The sequence below is a fragment of the Diceros bicornis genome, chromosome 29, assembly GCF_020826845.1.
Source record: "Diceros bicornis minor isolate mBicDic1 chromosome 29, mDicBic1.mat.cur, whole genome shotgun sequence".
Classification (NCBI taxonomy): Eukaryota; Metazoa; Chordata; class Mammalia; order Perissodactyla; family Rhinocerotidae; genus Diceros; species Diceros bicornis.
This window is the reverse complement of record NC_080768.1, coordinates 39728825-39745420: the sequence shown is the minus strand read 5'-3', so window position 1 is coordinate 39745420 and position 16596 is coordinate 39728825. Positions and strand designations below refer to the sequence as shown.

The window sequence follows — 16596 nt, the reverse complement described above, 5'->3', positions numbered from 1 at the left end:
TTGAGACTGCGCTACAGAAAGATCTACTAAGTCACGGCCGTGTTTTCCATCCACCTCGGTCCTGTCTGCTCAGCACTCCCTCACTACTTTTCTGCACCGTTCTTGCACGAAAAGAGATCTAGGGTGACAGGAAATGTAATGACTCATCCGACATTGGATTGAGCCCTTTTTATTTACCTTTTTATGTTGCCTCAGTCTCTGATCCCGGGACACCGTGACACGTTCATGAATGTTTGTATCGCACAGAAGACACAACGTGGATTGCAGTGGGACTCTGATCATTTAAAGGTCTGATTCGCTTGGCTGTCTGATAGCTCTTTGTTTTCCTCAGTCCTTCGACTAGAAAAAGAAATCAAGGTGTGTTTTAATCATGCCGACCAGCAAGGGTCAGGGAGTCCTTCGCTTTGGTTTGTGTCTCTGGTTGTGTATATTCATACCTTTCTTTAAAGGTAGGTTTTATTTCTGCTTTATCTCATATTCCCTTTTTAGCTACAAGCATTTACTCTCCTTTTTCAGTTGGTCTTGACTGTGCAGAGATGAAATATTCTATGGGTGAATATATAGAGTGTCTGCACAGGAATTACTGCTGTTACAGCTGCTAATTAAGCTATTTATTTTTTACTGATTAGGTTTAACACGTAAGATGAGATTTTGGGGGGTGGGATGGAGAGGACAATGAAACATTGTGAACCATATTTTATGTTATTTTTCCAATTATTTCCAATAATGATAATGATGCAGTTTTTTTATCCATCTCTGCTGTGGATGTATTCTACATATTACTTGTATTTGAATTTAATATTTTTTCAAAACTGTGATTTATTTGTGAGCTGATACTCTTACTCACTCTATGAAGTCTTCCATTTTGTACTCATCTTTGTTTTGGGAAACATGTCATATTACTATCCTGAAATGTGTCCTAAGAGTAAGATCATTCATTTTAAAAGTTAAGACTTAGAAACATACAATGGCTCCTCTGCTGAGCAAAACCACACTTCCCTGTGCTGATGGCTGTGTGGGGGACTTGCTCTCACAAGGGACTTGCAGGAGGACTCATGGAGAGTTTATCTAAAATGTCTCAAAGGGAAAAAAATGTCTCAAAGGGGGGAAAATGGGTAATGGATAGAATTTTTTTATTGTCTGTTTTATGTAGAAATATTTCTGTCATTCTTAATTGTGATGGCAAGAATGGTGTTTTACATTTAAAATTGTTATTTCCTGCTGAAATCTCAGTGTTTCCAAATGCATTCATCAAACAATTCTTTTTATTTAGTAATATAACAGCCATCCTTTCATTCATTTTTGCCTAATGAGTTTTTCAATCCCTTTAATTTTTTTTCAGGGTATAAATCCCTTTGGGAAATTTGTAGAATAATATTTCAGGTGTGAAATTTGAATTCTATAAGGGAAAATATAGAGGGGTATTAATGAAATGAATTATGTCAAATGAAGGCAAGTAACATCCTTTTAATGCATTCTTCCAAAAATACAGAGATATGTGTTAAACTATTGTCTAAAATTTAATGACAGAAAATGTTATTGTATAAGAACCAATTTTGAATTCTTTAAAAAATATTTTAAGAAAATTAGCCTTAAAAACCCTGCACTCTCAGAAATCTCCAAAATGACTGAATTTCAAAGTTGATTTTAAAAAGGAGTATGGTGGCCGACCCTGTGGCTTAGTGGTTAAGTGCCCACGCTCTGCTACTGGCGGCCTGGGTTGGGATCCCAGGCACGCACCAACGCACCGCTTGTCTGGCCATGCTGAGGCAGCGTCCCACACACAGCAACTAGAAGGATGTGCAACTATGACATACGACTATCTACTGGGGCTTTAGGGAGAAAAGGGGAAAAAAAAAAGGAGGAGGATTGGCAATAGATGTTAGCTCAGGGCTGGTCTTCCTCAGCAAAAAGAGGAGGATTGGCACGGATGTTAGTTCAGGGCTGATCTTCCTCACAAAAAAAAAAAAAAGGAGTATGGCTTGTTAAGACCTCAGTGGAACTACTAGTTCTTGTAGTTTGCTTGGTGAAGCTTCCCCAGCTGAACACCTTGCTGATGGTTGACACAGAGGTCAGCTGGATCGTATTTTGACAAGAAAGGGCAGGACTTTCTTTAATTACTGGATCAGTAAGACTGTGAGTGACGTTCAGTGAAATAAGCAAACATCCGAGCCTTGAGTCTCTCCCTGAACATTTGTGATCCCTTAGACTTTTAAAAGTGCTCTTATGAACAGTATTTTATTTGATATCACACTAGTACTGAGATGTAGGTGTCACTCTTTTATCTCCCTTGCAAAGATGACTAGCAAGGCTCCGAGAGAGGAAGTGAAATGGGCACTGGTAGAGGCGTGTGCGCGTGGCCATCGTGCAGGGGCCAGGATGCCCAATGGGCTTGGACACCCCCCTGCCCAGGTCACCCAGTGATGGAAGCCACCAGAACCTGCCCACCCGCCAGCATCCTCTCTGCTTCTCTAAGTCGTCCCTCTGTTTGCCCACGCAGGCTGTACAGGTTGTGCCTCTGAGGAGAGACTCTTCCACAAACTGTTTTCTCATTATAACCAGTTCATCAGGCCTGTGGAAAATGTTTCTGATCCCATCACGGTGTATTTTGAAGTGGCCATCACACAGCTGGCCAATGTGGTAAGTGCCGAGAGTTCACCACGTGTACCCCGAGGAGACCCGACTCTGAGGGGCCAGAGCAATTCCCAAGCATTGTCCCAGCTGTTGCACGCGGTAAATAGGGGGATTTTAAAAATATAAACAAAAATCTACATGAATGCTAGACCTTCAAAGCCGTCCATTGGGAGGGTGACACTTTCCTCACCGAGCTGTAATTATTCACATTAAGGCAGTGTTTTTCTGAAAGTACTTTCAAAACCAGTTTATGGAGCAGAAGTGAAGGGGAAGTTGCAGGGAGAATACAAAGAGCTAACTCCTTCACGCTCCTGCTGTGCCCCAGGCCACTCAGCAGCTACCATCTGCGTTTCATAGCTGAGGGGATGAAAGCTCGCTACGCAGCTTTCCCAAGGTCACACAGCCAGAAAACAGTGGAACCACGTTTAAATCAGGCCCGTTCAATTCCAAAGCTCGTGCTCTTCTTACTCTGTAGAAAAAGAATTGCTTCAAGTCTTCTATGTTGTGTAAGAAAGAAAAAATTCACTTTCTTTCATATAGAGTTCCATCCAGCCCTGAAAAGACAGATGAGAATTTGGAGGTCTTATTTTAATTTATTGCTACCATGTTCAAGGGCAAGTATAGAGTTCTTTCTTTTGAATAATCTTCATGCCTAGTTGCTGGGAGAGGAGGTAGTGGGACACGGTACTCAAATGTAGAGCAGAGTTCTGGGCTCCAAGGCAGGGAAGGGGGCGGGGCGGGCCTGAGGCTAAGGACAGGGACCAAATTCCAGGGATAGGCAGGCTCAGGAAGTGAGGGAAATCGAGAACGTCTTCAGAGAGGGGTGTTAGAGTGAGTTCCTGAAACAACAGTGCCCAGACAGAGGGAGCTCCTTTCGTATTACCAGTCCCAGCCACGGACGGAGAAGAAGCCCTCCCTCCTAGACTTTGCCCCGGGAAAACAGCGGGGGCTCTCCAGGTGTACTAGGGGAAAGACTTGAATTACACATGTGAAGTCATGGCCCACCATGTTTCTGCAGTCCATGCTTCCCAGGGGACTAGGCTGACCCTGGCCTGGTCCTCTAGCTTCTGGCCCAGGCTGGAAGTGTGTATATACTGATAAACCCTGGTTAAAAAAACAAAAAATGCCAGATGTTTTCTCACCTAGATAGGCCCACTTATTCCTTTAATAAATATTTATTTAGTACCTGTTCTTGTTCCTGCACAAAGGCAGGATCTGCTTGCCGCAAGACAAAAGCCAATTGTCAAGAGGCAAGGTGGGGCCAGCCCCATGGCTTAGCAGTTAAGTGCGTGCACTCCGCTACTGGCTGCCTGGGTTTGGATCCCAGGCGCACACCGATGCACCACTTTTCCGGCCATGCTGAGGCCGCGTCCCACATACAGCACCTAGAAGGATGTGCAACTATGACATACAACTATCTACTGGGGCTTTGGGGGAAAAAAAGGAGGAGGACTGGAAATAGATGTTAGCTCAGAGCCGGTCTTCCTCAGCAAAAAAAAAAAGAGGAGGATTAGCACGGGTGTTAGCTCAGGGCTGATCTTCCTCACAAAAAAAAAAAAAAGAGGCAAGATGGTGGAAAAGAAAGGGCAGTTTATTACAGCTTGCTAGCAAGGGGGAAGATGGCTGACTAACATCTCAAAGAACCATCTTGAGGGGGCACAAAAATCTTACAGCAGCTATATAGGCCAGTAGGTTACAGGGGAGGGGGTTAGGAACGTTGACCCTCAGGTGTTACAGACTGGGAGTCGCCACACCAGATCTTTCAGTTTTCCTTGATGATGGCTATCAGCATAGACTCTCTGTTTGGGGGTCATCACATTCCTAAGGAACTCAAAAGAACAAAGTTATCAACTTATCACAGCTGGGAGGTACATGCACAAGCAGGGGTTGTAAAATCTACAGAGCAGTTGGATCTCCTGGAGGGTGCATATCCAGCTGGGTTAGTCGGTCAGAGGTCATATCCAGCTGGGTTAGTCTGTCAGAGGTCATTCAAAGTTATAATAGGGTTTCTGTTCTACAATATGGCTTCCCTTATTCAACCTTGTCTTGAGCCGGTATCATTCTGATCACTTCTCCCTGGCCCCCTCAAATAGCTTAGTACTGGTTACTGGTCTCCTACTGGGCTGGAGGCCATACTTGCTATGGATTTGGTTGCTCTGAATGGAAAACTGAGGTGTTTCACCTAGAGTACATAAGGGTCAGGTCACTGTACAGCATCACTTCAAATCCCTGGTTGATATGCCCTTTCAGGACGTTGTTCTGAAGCTGGTGGGTGGGGGACTGCTGAATATAGATTTTGACATTTGTATTTGGCTGCTATCAGTGATTAAAAAAAACAGCACAGCTTAAATAAAAGAAGTTTCTCTCTTTCTTATGTAACAGAAATCTAAAGGTTAACAGTCCAGGAGGTTAACACCACGAGGCTTCACGGTATTAGCAGCTGCAGCACGGTGTTCACTTGCCCAGGTTATGCACTGCACCACTCCAGGGGATGTCAATCACATGGACCCTGGTGCTAAAAGCATAAACTGTATGTGGTGACAGTGACCAAGCTTCCTTCTATCTTTCTATTTCATCATCCTTAGCATGTGGTTTCTTCCCTTGGTGTTGCCTCATGGTGTGAGATAACCGCTGATTTTCACTCATCACATTCACATTTTGGGCAAGAAGCAGGAGGAAGGGAGTGATAGGGTTTGGGGCGGGCATTCTGCTATGCAGATTATTGTGAGCTGAAGACAATAAGGCTCAGAAGACTCTGAAAGAAACTTTGTCCCCTCTCCCCCAACTAATTGCCTAAAAGGATTTAAGATAGAAGGCCTGTCCCCAGGACAGGCCATCACTGTAGATAACTCTGGGTATGGATAGACTGGGAGGGTCCTTGCTGAGCCCATTCTTACCAAAGTTCTGTTTACCAAACATTTACATTTGTAAGGGAAATCTCCATTTGTAAAGGCATCTACCTCTCTGCACTGGGAAGAAGGGGGGATGACCTCATCTCTAGAAACTTATCAATGTGGAAGGCGAGGCCTTAAATCTGCATAGTAACCTTACTCTTGTTTACTGTGCTTTTCTGGCCATCTCCCATAGCTGACTCTCCCCACCCCCAACACCCTCCTTTGTCTTTAGATGAAGATAATATTTAAGACGAGAACCTCCTCCATTTTGTCAAGTTACCCAATTTTTCTGGGTCTCTCCCGTGTATACATGTTATAAAGCTTTGTTTGATTTTCTCCTGCTATTCGATCTCATGTCAATTTAATTTGTAGCCCAGCCAGAAATGACCCAGAGTGGGTAGAGGATAGTCTTCCTTCCCTTCAGCAGAAAGGGGCACATACCACATATCTGTGACTTCCTTAAGGAGTTTTCTTAGAAGTCCTACGGACAGGTTCTGCTTCCTATGTCATTGCCCACCTCTAACTGCAAAGGAGACTTGGGAAATGTAGGTTTTTTTTGTTTTTTTTTTTGTGAGGAAGATCGGCCCTGAGCTAATGTCTGCCAATCCTCCTCTTTTTGCTGAGGAAGACTGGCCCTGGGCTAACATCCATGCCCATCTTCCTCCACTTTATATGGGACACCGCCACAGCATGGCTTGCCAAGCGGTGCGTCAGTGCACACCCAGGATCCAAACTGGCGAACCCTGGGCCACCGCAGCGGAGCACACGCACTTAACCGCTTGTGCCACCGGGCCAGCCCCAAGGGAAATGTAGTTTTTTAAATTGAAATTTTATTTATTGAAATAGTTGCAGATTCATAGGCAGTTGTAATAAATAACAGAGAGATTCCTTGTACGTTTTGCCCAGTTTCCCCAATGACAACCACTAATCTGTCTTCTATTTGTAAAATTTCATCATTTCAAGAAAGTTATATATAAATGGAATCATACAGTATGTAACCTCATAGGATTGGCTTTTTCACTTAGCGTAAGTTCCTAGAGATTCATCTAAGTTGATTGTATCAATAGTTCGTTTCTTCTTTTTGTGAGTAGTATTTCACAGTTTTTATGTGCTGCAGTTTGTTTAACCATTCACTGGTTGAAGAACATTTGGGCTGATTCCAGTTTTGGTTTATTACAAATAGGGCTCCTATGAACCATTGTGAACAGGTTTTTGTGTAAACACATTTCATTATTTCTTGAGGATAAATGCCGAGGTGTGCCATTGCTGGGTCATATGATAGTTCCATGTTTAGCTTTTTAAGAAACTGCCAAATGCTTTCCAGAGTGGCTGTACCCTTCTACATTCCCATAAGCAATATATGAGGGATCCAATATACCCACATCTTCGCCAGTGTTTGGCGTTGTCACTATTTTGTATTTTAGCCACTCTAATAAGCATGTAATGGTATCTCATTGTGGTTTTAATTTGTATTCCCCTAGTGACTAATGATACAGCACATCTTTTCACGGGCGGATTTGCCATCAGCAGATCCTCTTCAGTGATGTGTTTGCTCATGTTCTTTTGCCCATTTTCTAATTGGATTGTTTGACTTTTCTTTTTTTTTTTTTTACTGTTGAGTGTTGAGAATTCTCTCTATATTCTAGATTTTAATGCTTTGCCAGATATATGGTTGGCAAATATTTTATCCTAGCTTGGAGCTTATCTCTTCATCCTCTTCTCGTGGGCTTTCACATGAAGTTTTTAATTTTGGTGAGATCCAATTTATCAATTTTTCTTTTATGTGTTGTGCTTTTGGTGTCAAGGCTAAGAATTCTTTGTCTTATCCCAGATCCTGGAGATTTTCTATTTTTAAAAGTTTTATTATGTTTTACATTTAAGACTAAGATCCATTTTGAGTTAATTTTTGTATAAGATGTGACACTTGGGTTCTGTTTTGTTTTTGTTTTTTTTTGTATATGGGTGTCCAATTGCTCCAGTACCGTTTATTGAAAAGGCTATCCTTCTCTATTTAATTGGTTTTGCTCCTTTGTGAAACATTAGTTGAGCATATTTGTGTGTCCTCTATTCTATTTCATTGATCTATGTGACTATCCTCCACCAATACCACACAGTCTTGATTACTGTAGCTGGACAATAAGTCTTAGTACTGGCTAGAGGGATTCCTGCCACTTAATCCTTCTTTGTCAAGATTGTCTTACCCATTCTGGGGCCTGTGCCTTAGAATAAGCTGCATATGTCCACAAAAAGCCTTGCTGGGATTTGGATAGGAATTGCATGAAATCTATAGATTTTACTGTGATGAGTCTCCCTACTCATCTTTAGTGTGTTGAGTCTGCCAATCCGTGAATGTGGGATGTTTCTCCATTTCTTTAGCTATTCTTTCATCAGCATTTTGTAATTTTCAGCATACAGATCCTGTACATGTGTTGTTATGTGTATACATAAGTATTTTGTTTTATTTGGGGTGGTTGAAAATGGTGTTATATTTTTAATTTTGGTTTGTCCATGCTCGTTAGTATATTTAAATATAATTGATTTTTCTATATTGATCTTGTATCCTGAGATCTTGCTGAATTCACTTATCAGTTTCGGTATTTTTATAGATTCCATGGAATTTTCCATACAGGCAACCACGTCACATTCAAATAGAGGTAGTTTTATTTCTTCCTTTCCAATCTGTGCCTTTTTTTTTTTTCCTTTTTCTTGCCTCATTGCAGTGGCTAGAACTTCCAGCACTGTGTCGAATAAGAGTGATGAGAGTGGACATCCATGCCTCATTCCCGATCTTAAGGAAAAAGCATTCGGTCTTTCACCATTTAATATAATGTTAGCAGTAGGTGTTTTGTAGATGCTCTTATCAAGTTGAGGAAGTTCCCCTTTATTCCCAGTTTTCAGAGAGTTTTTATTCATGAGTTGTTGTTGAATTTTGTCAAATGCTTTTTCTGCATCAATTGATATGATCCCATGATTTTTCTTCTTTAGCTTGTTGATATGGTAAATTACATTGATTTTTGTTTTTTTTTTAAATTAATTAATTAATTTATTTTCCCTCCAAAGCCCCAGCGGTAGTTGTATGTCATAGCTGCACATCCTTCTAGTTGCTGTATGTGGGACGCGGCCTCAGCATGGCCGGAGAAGCGGTGCGTTGGTGCGCGCCCGGGATCTGAACCCCGGGCCGCCAGCAGCAGAGCGTGCACACTTAACTGCTAAGCCACGGGGCTGGCCCCATTGATTGACTTTTGAATGTTGAACCAGCCTTGCATCTCACTTGGTCATGGTGTATAACTTTTTATGCGTTATTGGATTTAATTTGCTAAAGTTTTGTTGATGATTTTTGCATCTAAGCTCATGAGAGATATTGATCTGTAATTTTCTTTTTTTTTTTGTACTGTGTTTTTCTGGGTTTTGTGTCAGGATAATACTAGCTTCATAGAAAGCCTTAGGAATTGTTCATTTCTCTTCTATTTTCTGGAAGAGATTGTGTAAAATTGATACTAATTATTCTTTACATATTTGGTAGAATTCTCCAGGGAAACCTACTGGGCTTGGAGATTTCTTTTCCAGGAGATTTTTAATTATAAATTCAATTTTTTTTTGATGAATGTATGCTATTCAGATTGTCTGTTTCGTCTTCTTTGAATCTGGATAGTTTGTGGTCTTTGAGGAATTTGTCCATTCCTTTTAAGTTGTCAAATGTATGATACAGTTCAAGTTGTTCGTAGTACTACAAGGTAATGGTCCCAGGAACGTGGAGTGGGATTGTGGGTCTCTGGTCTCCTCCAGCTGGGCTGTCTGATGGCAGTGCCCATGGCCATTGGTGTGGTCTGGAATTGGATGGAGAACAGGACTTGCCAGACCAGGTCCTGATCCATGAATTTGGCTGACACCTCTGAGGGTGTACACACCACAGGGAGCTTCACCAGCGTGTGGAAGTGTGAGTTGGGAGACAGGATATTATCAGGACAATACTGCAACTGATTTTAATTTTCTGAACACAGTGTACTAGTTCACAGTGTACACTAGCTCTCTGAACACAGTGTGCTAGTATACAGAGAGGAAGCGGTCTTTGGAAGATGCTTACGACAGTTACCTCCGAGACCATTCTGGACTTCAGAGCTAGTCCATTTCTGACTGACAGCCAATGGATTTATTGACATGGCCCCTGCTGGCATCTGCAGGTCACAAGGTGATCCTCTCACGAGCAGAAGGCAGTGACTTTAGTTCTAGGTAATGGTAAAGTCATGGACTGCTTGGCCAATGGACAAGTATAGTCCATTTCTTTGCATTCCTTGACCAATAGGAAACTGTGAATGCAACTCCTTTTGTTGACCTTGTAAAACCCTGGGGTTTACCATGACTTGACACAAACTCATTTTAAGGAGGAAGCTTGGCAAGGTCTCCAGTTAGAGTTTTCCAAGGCGAGTGGAGAACTGCAGCACAGCTCAGTGGAGCAGAGCTGGCTGGTGTCCGGACCCTGGCCACAGCCCCCTCAGCCATAGTTGAGCTCATTTAATCTGGAGGGGGCTCATGTGTCTTGGGAAGCAAGATTGGTAAGTTTTGGGAACCCACTGCTGCTACTGGGTAACCATCAAGAGCCCCCAGGCTGTTGTGCTGTAAAGCTGTGGAAGGTTCTGGATGTGTCTTCAGTAGCTTTCCCACTGAGAGTTGGCAGCTGCTTTGGGACACATTGTATTTGGGCTATCGGCCTGGAATACTTTTCTTCCAGATAGCCCCATGACTCTCTTCAGGTCATTTAGGTACCTACTTAAACTACCACCTCAGAGAAGCCCTCTTTGCTCATCCTGTCTAAAATAGATGTGTTTGTGTGCGTGTGTGCACGTATGTGTGCATGCATGTGTATGTGGGTGTCTGTACACACACAGCCCACTCCATCCCTCTTTGTTTTTCTTCATAGGACGTACATTATCTTATATTATATTATATATCTATTATTGATTTTCTGTCTCCCCAACTAGCAGCTAAGACACATGAAGGTAGGGATTTCCATCCTGTTTACTGCTGTAGTCCCAGCATTTATAGAGCACGTGGTAGGTACTCAATAAATATTTGTGTAATGAACGATTGAAGCAATCAGCAACGGCTTGGGGAGGAGTGGGGAATGTGTTGTGGGGAGTGGGGGGTTCCAACTGGAAAACTCCGTGGTGGGCTGAGGCTGACATCTCCAGGGGAAATTGGGTTCAGGACTCAGATCCTAGAGAGTAGTGAGGTGCGGTTGAGGAAAGGGATGTTCATGGAATGGGGAAGGAGGTGCAAAAACAAGGAACCAGAGTTGGATATTTATCACCATCTGCAGGATTTCCCCTCCCTCCTTCCCACTCTCTCTTCTCTCCCTTCTTTCTTTTCATGGAATCAGAAACCTTTATGGGCTATGGTGATCAGAAAGGCTTCACAGGGCCGGCCCTGTGGCTTAGCGGTTAAGTGCACGCTCTCCGCTGCTGGCAGCCCGGGTTCGGATCCCAGGCGCGCACTGAGGCACCACTTCTCTGGCCATGCTGAGGCTGCGTCCCACATACAGCAACTAGAAGGCTGTGCAATTATAACATACAACTCTCTACTGGGGCTTTGGGGAAAGAAAGGAGGAGGATTGGCAATAGATGTTAGCAAGGAGTGGGTCTTCCTCAGCAAAAAGAGGAGAATTAGCATGGATGTTAGCTCAGGGCTGATCTTCCTCACCAAAAAAAAATAAATAAATAAAGGCTTCACAGAAGAGGTGAGAGTTAAATTGCATTTGGAAGACAGCCTTTTGTTTGTTTGTTTGTTAGGAAGATCAGCCCTGAGCTAACATCCAATGCCAATCCTTCTCTTTTTTGCTGAGGAAGATTGGCCCTGGGCTAACATCCGTGCCCATCTTTCTCTACTTTATATGGGACACTGCCACAGCATGGCTCGACAAGCAGTGCGTCAGTGCGCACCCGGGATCCGAACCTGCAAACCCCAGCTGCCAAGGCAGAGCGCGCGCGCTTAACCACTGCGCTACTGGGCCAGCCCCTGAAAGACAGTCTTAAAGCCACGTTTCCTTTCAAAGTCAACAGAGTTGGGACCAGATGTGGAAATATCGTATTTCTGGTTGCTTTTTATAAATTACATTTTCAGTCTTCTTTGTTTTCCTCCATTAGCATGAATAACTCAGATTTAGCTCTTTTTAGTTATTCTTGCTCTAAGATCCACCTCTAGTAGTGAGTACATTTGAGGCTAAAAATATCATTTCTTCTTCCCAGGATGAAGTAAACCAGATCATGGAAACCAATTTGTGGCTACGTCACGTACGTGTCTACACCATGTGTCCTTCTCTTGGACCTGTGGTACCCATGTGTCAGTTCCAACAATGTCTAATGTCTGGCATTCCTTCTTTCCATCTCCAACTTATGGTAGAGCATGAAAGATTATCTATCTCCAAAGCCTAAAGTTCAGCTCTGGTAACAGCTTGCTTGATGTAAGCTTCACAGGTGCAGAAATCTAGTGGCCAAGGTCTCTGGAACATAGAGACTCTGTCCGTTCTGCTTTCTGTTCTCAAGTCTCCTATTTTTATCTGTCACTTGAGCTCCAGAGTCAGATGCCCTTTCTTTGATCCTGCAGCACCAGGCCTAGAGAACTCAGTAGCTGAGCATGAGAGCATGTGGGGTAGATTCCACCAACTGGTTTTATCAGTTATACCATCTTGTTCTTCCTTCCTGCCTTAATCATTTACACGGATTTTGAAACAAACTCGTCATGGTACACTTGAATTATCTTTTTAATATTAGAAATGGGTTGCTACTCCAGTTTGAATATAGTCCATGGAAATTGAGCCTATAACCTTGGCCAGCTAATTAATAATCAATAGATAATTATCTAATAGCTATTACATAATTTATATTTTTCAAAATCAGGTCAGCTACCTAGCTTCCTGTTCCCCACGGATTTAATCTCTCGACTTTGATAGAAACCAATATACTCTTCAAATAAGAACTTATTTTTTTCAAAAACTACTGAACCAACATAGAACTAACATTGGAAGAAAGTTACTAAGAAATTTTTTTTAAACTGACTTCTATTTTCCTTAGATTTGGAATGATTATAAATTGCGCTGGGACCCAGTGGAATATGATGGCATTGAGACCCTCCGTGTTCCTGCGGATAAGATCTGGAAGCCCGACATTGTCCTCTATAACAAGTACGAGTGTCTGACCGTGGTGGTCTCTTCCCAAAATGCCTGTGGTAAATGCGGGCCCCCAGCGAAGGGGTGTCACTAATGGTGTCTGATTTACTTTTCAGTGCTGTTGGCGACTTCCAAGTCGAAGGCAAGACAAAAGCTCTTCTCAAATACGATGGCATGATAACCTGGACTCCCCCAGCCATTTTTAAGAGTTCCTGTCCTATGGATATCACTTTTTTCCCTTTTGATCATCAAAATTGTTCCCTGAAATTTGGTTCCTGGACATATGACAAAGCTGAAATTGATCTTCTAATCATTGGATCTAAAGTGGATATGAATGATTTTTGGGAAAACAGTGAATGGGAAATTGTTGACGCTTCTGGCTATAAGCATGACATAAAATACAACTGTTGTGAAGAGATATACACAGATATAACCTATTCTTTTTACATTAGAAGATTGCCAATGTTTTACACCATTAATCTGATCATCCCCTGTCTCTTTATTTCATTTCTAACTGTATTGGTCTTTTACCTTCCTTCTGACTGTGGTGAAAAAGTGACACTTTGCATTTCAGTTCTGCTTTCTCTGACTGTGTTTTTGCTGGTAATCACAGAAACCATCCCATCCACATCTCTTGTGATCCCACTGGTGGGCGAGTACCTACTGTTCACCATGATCTTTGTCACCCTGTCCATCGTGGTGACCGTATTTGTGTTGAACATACACTATCGCACCCCGACAACACACACCATGCCCAAGTGGGCGAAGATGGTTTTCCTCCAGCTGTTACCCCAGATCCTGATGATGAAGAGGCCTCTGGATAAGACGAGAGAGACAAGTTCTGATAAAAACCCCAAAGGCGTTCCCAATAGGCCTCCCAAAGTCAAATTTCATAATCATAGAGAGCCCAAACTTCTGAAAGAATGCTGCCACTGTCATAAATCAAGTGAGCTTGCGACCAGCAAGAGAAGATTAAGTCATCAGCCTTTACGTTGGATGACCGAAAATTCAGAGCACTTGCCTGAAGTTGAAGATGTGATTAATAGTGTTCAATTCATAGCAGAAAACATGAAGAACCAAAATGAAACAAAGGAGGTATGTCTCCCCCACATGTCTCTTCTAGCCTGTCCTCCCTGCACAGGCCTAGAGGCACTTTATAGACATGGTCAGATCTTCAGTGTGAGTTCTGTTTACAGGAGGGTCAGGCAGCATTACTCTAAGATCCAGCTCTGTTGTTAGGAAGGTATGGGTGGACTGACCTGTGGGTGGCGTCGGGTAATGTGTAGCCCCAGAGCCCATCTCTGCCTCCAGAAATGTTAACTCAAGTGAAATCTGGTTAAAATAATCATTCAGAGCAACCTTGGTGAATGAAACCAGAAGCCCCTGAACAAGAAACAGTGGCAGGTGGAAAGGGGAGAACTGTCCCAGAGTGCAAGGAGAAATGACGGCAGAGCAGCCTGCAATTTGAGAGCAGGGGGGAGGAAGGAGAGAGGGAGCCTTCCGCAGCTCCAATCCCACTTATTCTACTTTACAGGGATTTAGGTGCTGATGGAATGAGCATTAGGGGTATTTTTAGCATCAACATATTCTGCTCCTGTTGCCCAGGGTCTAACTATAGCAGCATGGACCTCCCCCATCCTCCAGAGAGAGTTCAAGAAAATCACGCCAATTTTCCATACCGTAAGGATGACCAGCTGAGGGCATCTGAAAACTCATGCCAGGTGTCCGAGTTTGACCTCATAGTGCAGCTGCTGGCATTCATATCTCCTAGTGAAGGATATTGTGAGACCTGAAGTCCACCCTGTTGTACAGGGGAAGACACTGTGACTGCGTGTCACACAGGCGGGGATAGGGGGATACATGATGGGACACGTGAGCCCAGAACTCACCTCCATGGTGACACCTTCATAAAATCTAGGGGAGAGTTGCTGTTGACTTCATCACCACCAGGTAGGGCTCTCAAGACACAACCAGGGAGACTTTGGCAGAAGGTTGGAGGTCAGGAACTAGAAGGACCTGAGAAATGCAACAAGCTCTCCACAGCCAGCATGACTTTGACGTCTAGAGGACTGCCTATTCCTGATAAGGGGGTCCTCCATCGTACCTCATGTCCTACACCCGCTGTCTCAGACCCATTTCCCAGACTTGCCAAGAGGTCAGAATATCCAGTGGTACCAATGACAAGAGTTGAGCTCTCTGAGCAACCATTGTTTGGGAGTCAGGAAAAGTCCTTTGTGACCCATGGAATCCTGCTTACTCTGTAGTCAGCTGCATGAGGCTCCAACGCGGCACGTGCATCCACCCTCTTCAGACAAAACAAAAGTTCTTCTGTGTACTATATAGGAGACATGGGTTAATCAGAATAATACTAATATTTGCTTTAAAAATTTCCAGGGAAATCTTCTTTGAAAAGGAAGCAGCTTATTTATGAAAGAGAGCATATTTCCTACGGTTTTGATTTTTAAAAATTGCTTTAACTTTTTGTTTGCCTTTCAGGTAGAAGACGACTGGAAATATGTGGCCATGGTGGTGGACAGAGTATTTCTTTGGATATTTATAATTGTCTGTGTGTTTGGAACTGCAGGGCTATTTCTACAGCCACTACTGGGGCACACAGGAAAATCTTAAGGATGTATTTTCCTTTTATCTTCAGAAACATAGATGCTCTATTTGTTCTATGTTCCCTACCACAAGGGAAGGGACATAAAGCTTTCTGCCCAAGTCCCCCATCAACTGAAGCTGATGACTAGATGGAAAAAGAGGATTTTATTGCAAATTAGGGCCCGAATGCCCTCCTTTGTAGCAGAGAGGAGTATTTTAAGACGTGTTAACACTGGAGCCCAGAGCTGGCAGCGCTCACAGGCTTCTCCTGTCTGTACATGTTTGGTTTCCAGGGATGTGAATGACCCATACGCGGCGAATCATGTCATCAACATCAAGCCACACCAAAAAGAGGTTCTGTTGTACCTCCAGCTTATGCTGCTTATCAGCACACTGACACGCCAGCCGTGAAACTCTGGAACTTGGACCTTGCTGACGCTTGCAACGCTTGTGAACTATTGTATGCCTGCTTTCTTGTGCCTGTCTCTGTGATGTAGCTCACACACACCCACATCATTTGATACATTAATTGGCAAAAAGCAGGTAGTCAGAGTCTATCTCAGCAGGCTGTGTTTATGAGCATTCATCTGGCAGGAAACTTGAGTGGGAAGCCAGCACTGTGCTAGGCATTGCAAGGGTAACAGAAACAGTCCCCAAGCACTTGCAGCTTTTTAGGAAAAGTCATAAACACCAGGATCTCCAGGACCAGGTGTCATGTGGGGAACGTAACTAGAGCAATCAAAATCGGAGAACACGATGCGGAGTGGCGGGCAAACCTGAAGAACCTTTGTTGTGGGTCAAAAGGGTGTCTTTTCTGGTCAACACTTTCCATTGTTCACTGTAGCTGAGACTGAAAATAAAATTATTTCTTCTCTAAGACATTGTAGTCTCGTACCTTTTGGAGCAATTCCTTTTCTGAGAGGGAGAACCTTGGGAATCTATTTTATTCCACTCTAACTTATTATATTTTTATTTGTTGTATAAATATTATTATAATTTTAAAGATGTATTTTAAAGAAGAAAAAAATAAATCTACCCTAACAAAGGCACTAATTTCCTTTTTGCCTTTTCCCTTCTAGTCCTCATTTGTATGCACACATAATTTTGCACTTCAGTTTTACCTTTCAATTTTGTATTTTGCTGTTTTCTCAAAACAGCATGTCAGCAACATTTCTCCATGATGTTACATAGTCTTGAAGTATAATTTTTATGATTGCATAATCTCCATTGTGTTGATACCCTGTGACTTCTATTACCACGTGTTAATTCTTCCTTGTCTATCTCATCCTGGAGCATAAAGCAATC

General features: G+C 42.9%; 1 protein-coding gene across 1 annotated transcript; it reads left to right on the top strand.

Moving 5' to 3' along the window:
• Nucleotides 1-141: 141 nt before the first annotated feature.
• On the top strand, nt 142-16220 carry CHRNA6 (cholinergic receptor nicotinic alpha 6 subunit). Its single transcript, XM_058525310.1, has 6 exons — nt 142-449; nt 2501-2640; nt 11771-11815; nt 12596-12705; nt 12807-13785; nt 15187-16220. Exons 1-6 carry the CDS (start codon nt 371-373, stop codon nt 15316-15318), a joined length of 1485 nt encoding a protein of 494 aa, XP_058381293.1. The 5' UTR covers nt 142-370; the 3' UTR covers nt 15319-16220.
• Nucleotides 16221-16596: the final 376 nt, after the last annotated feature.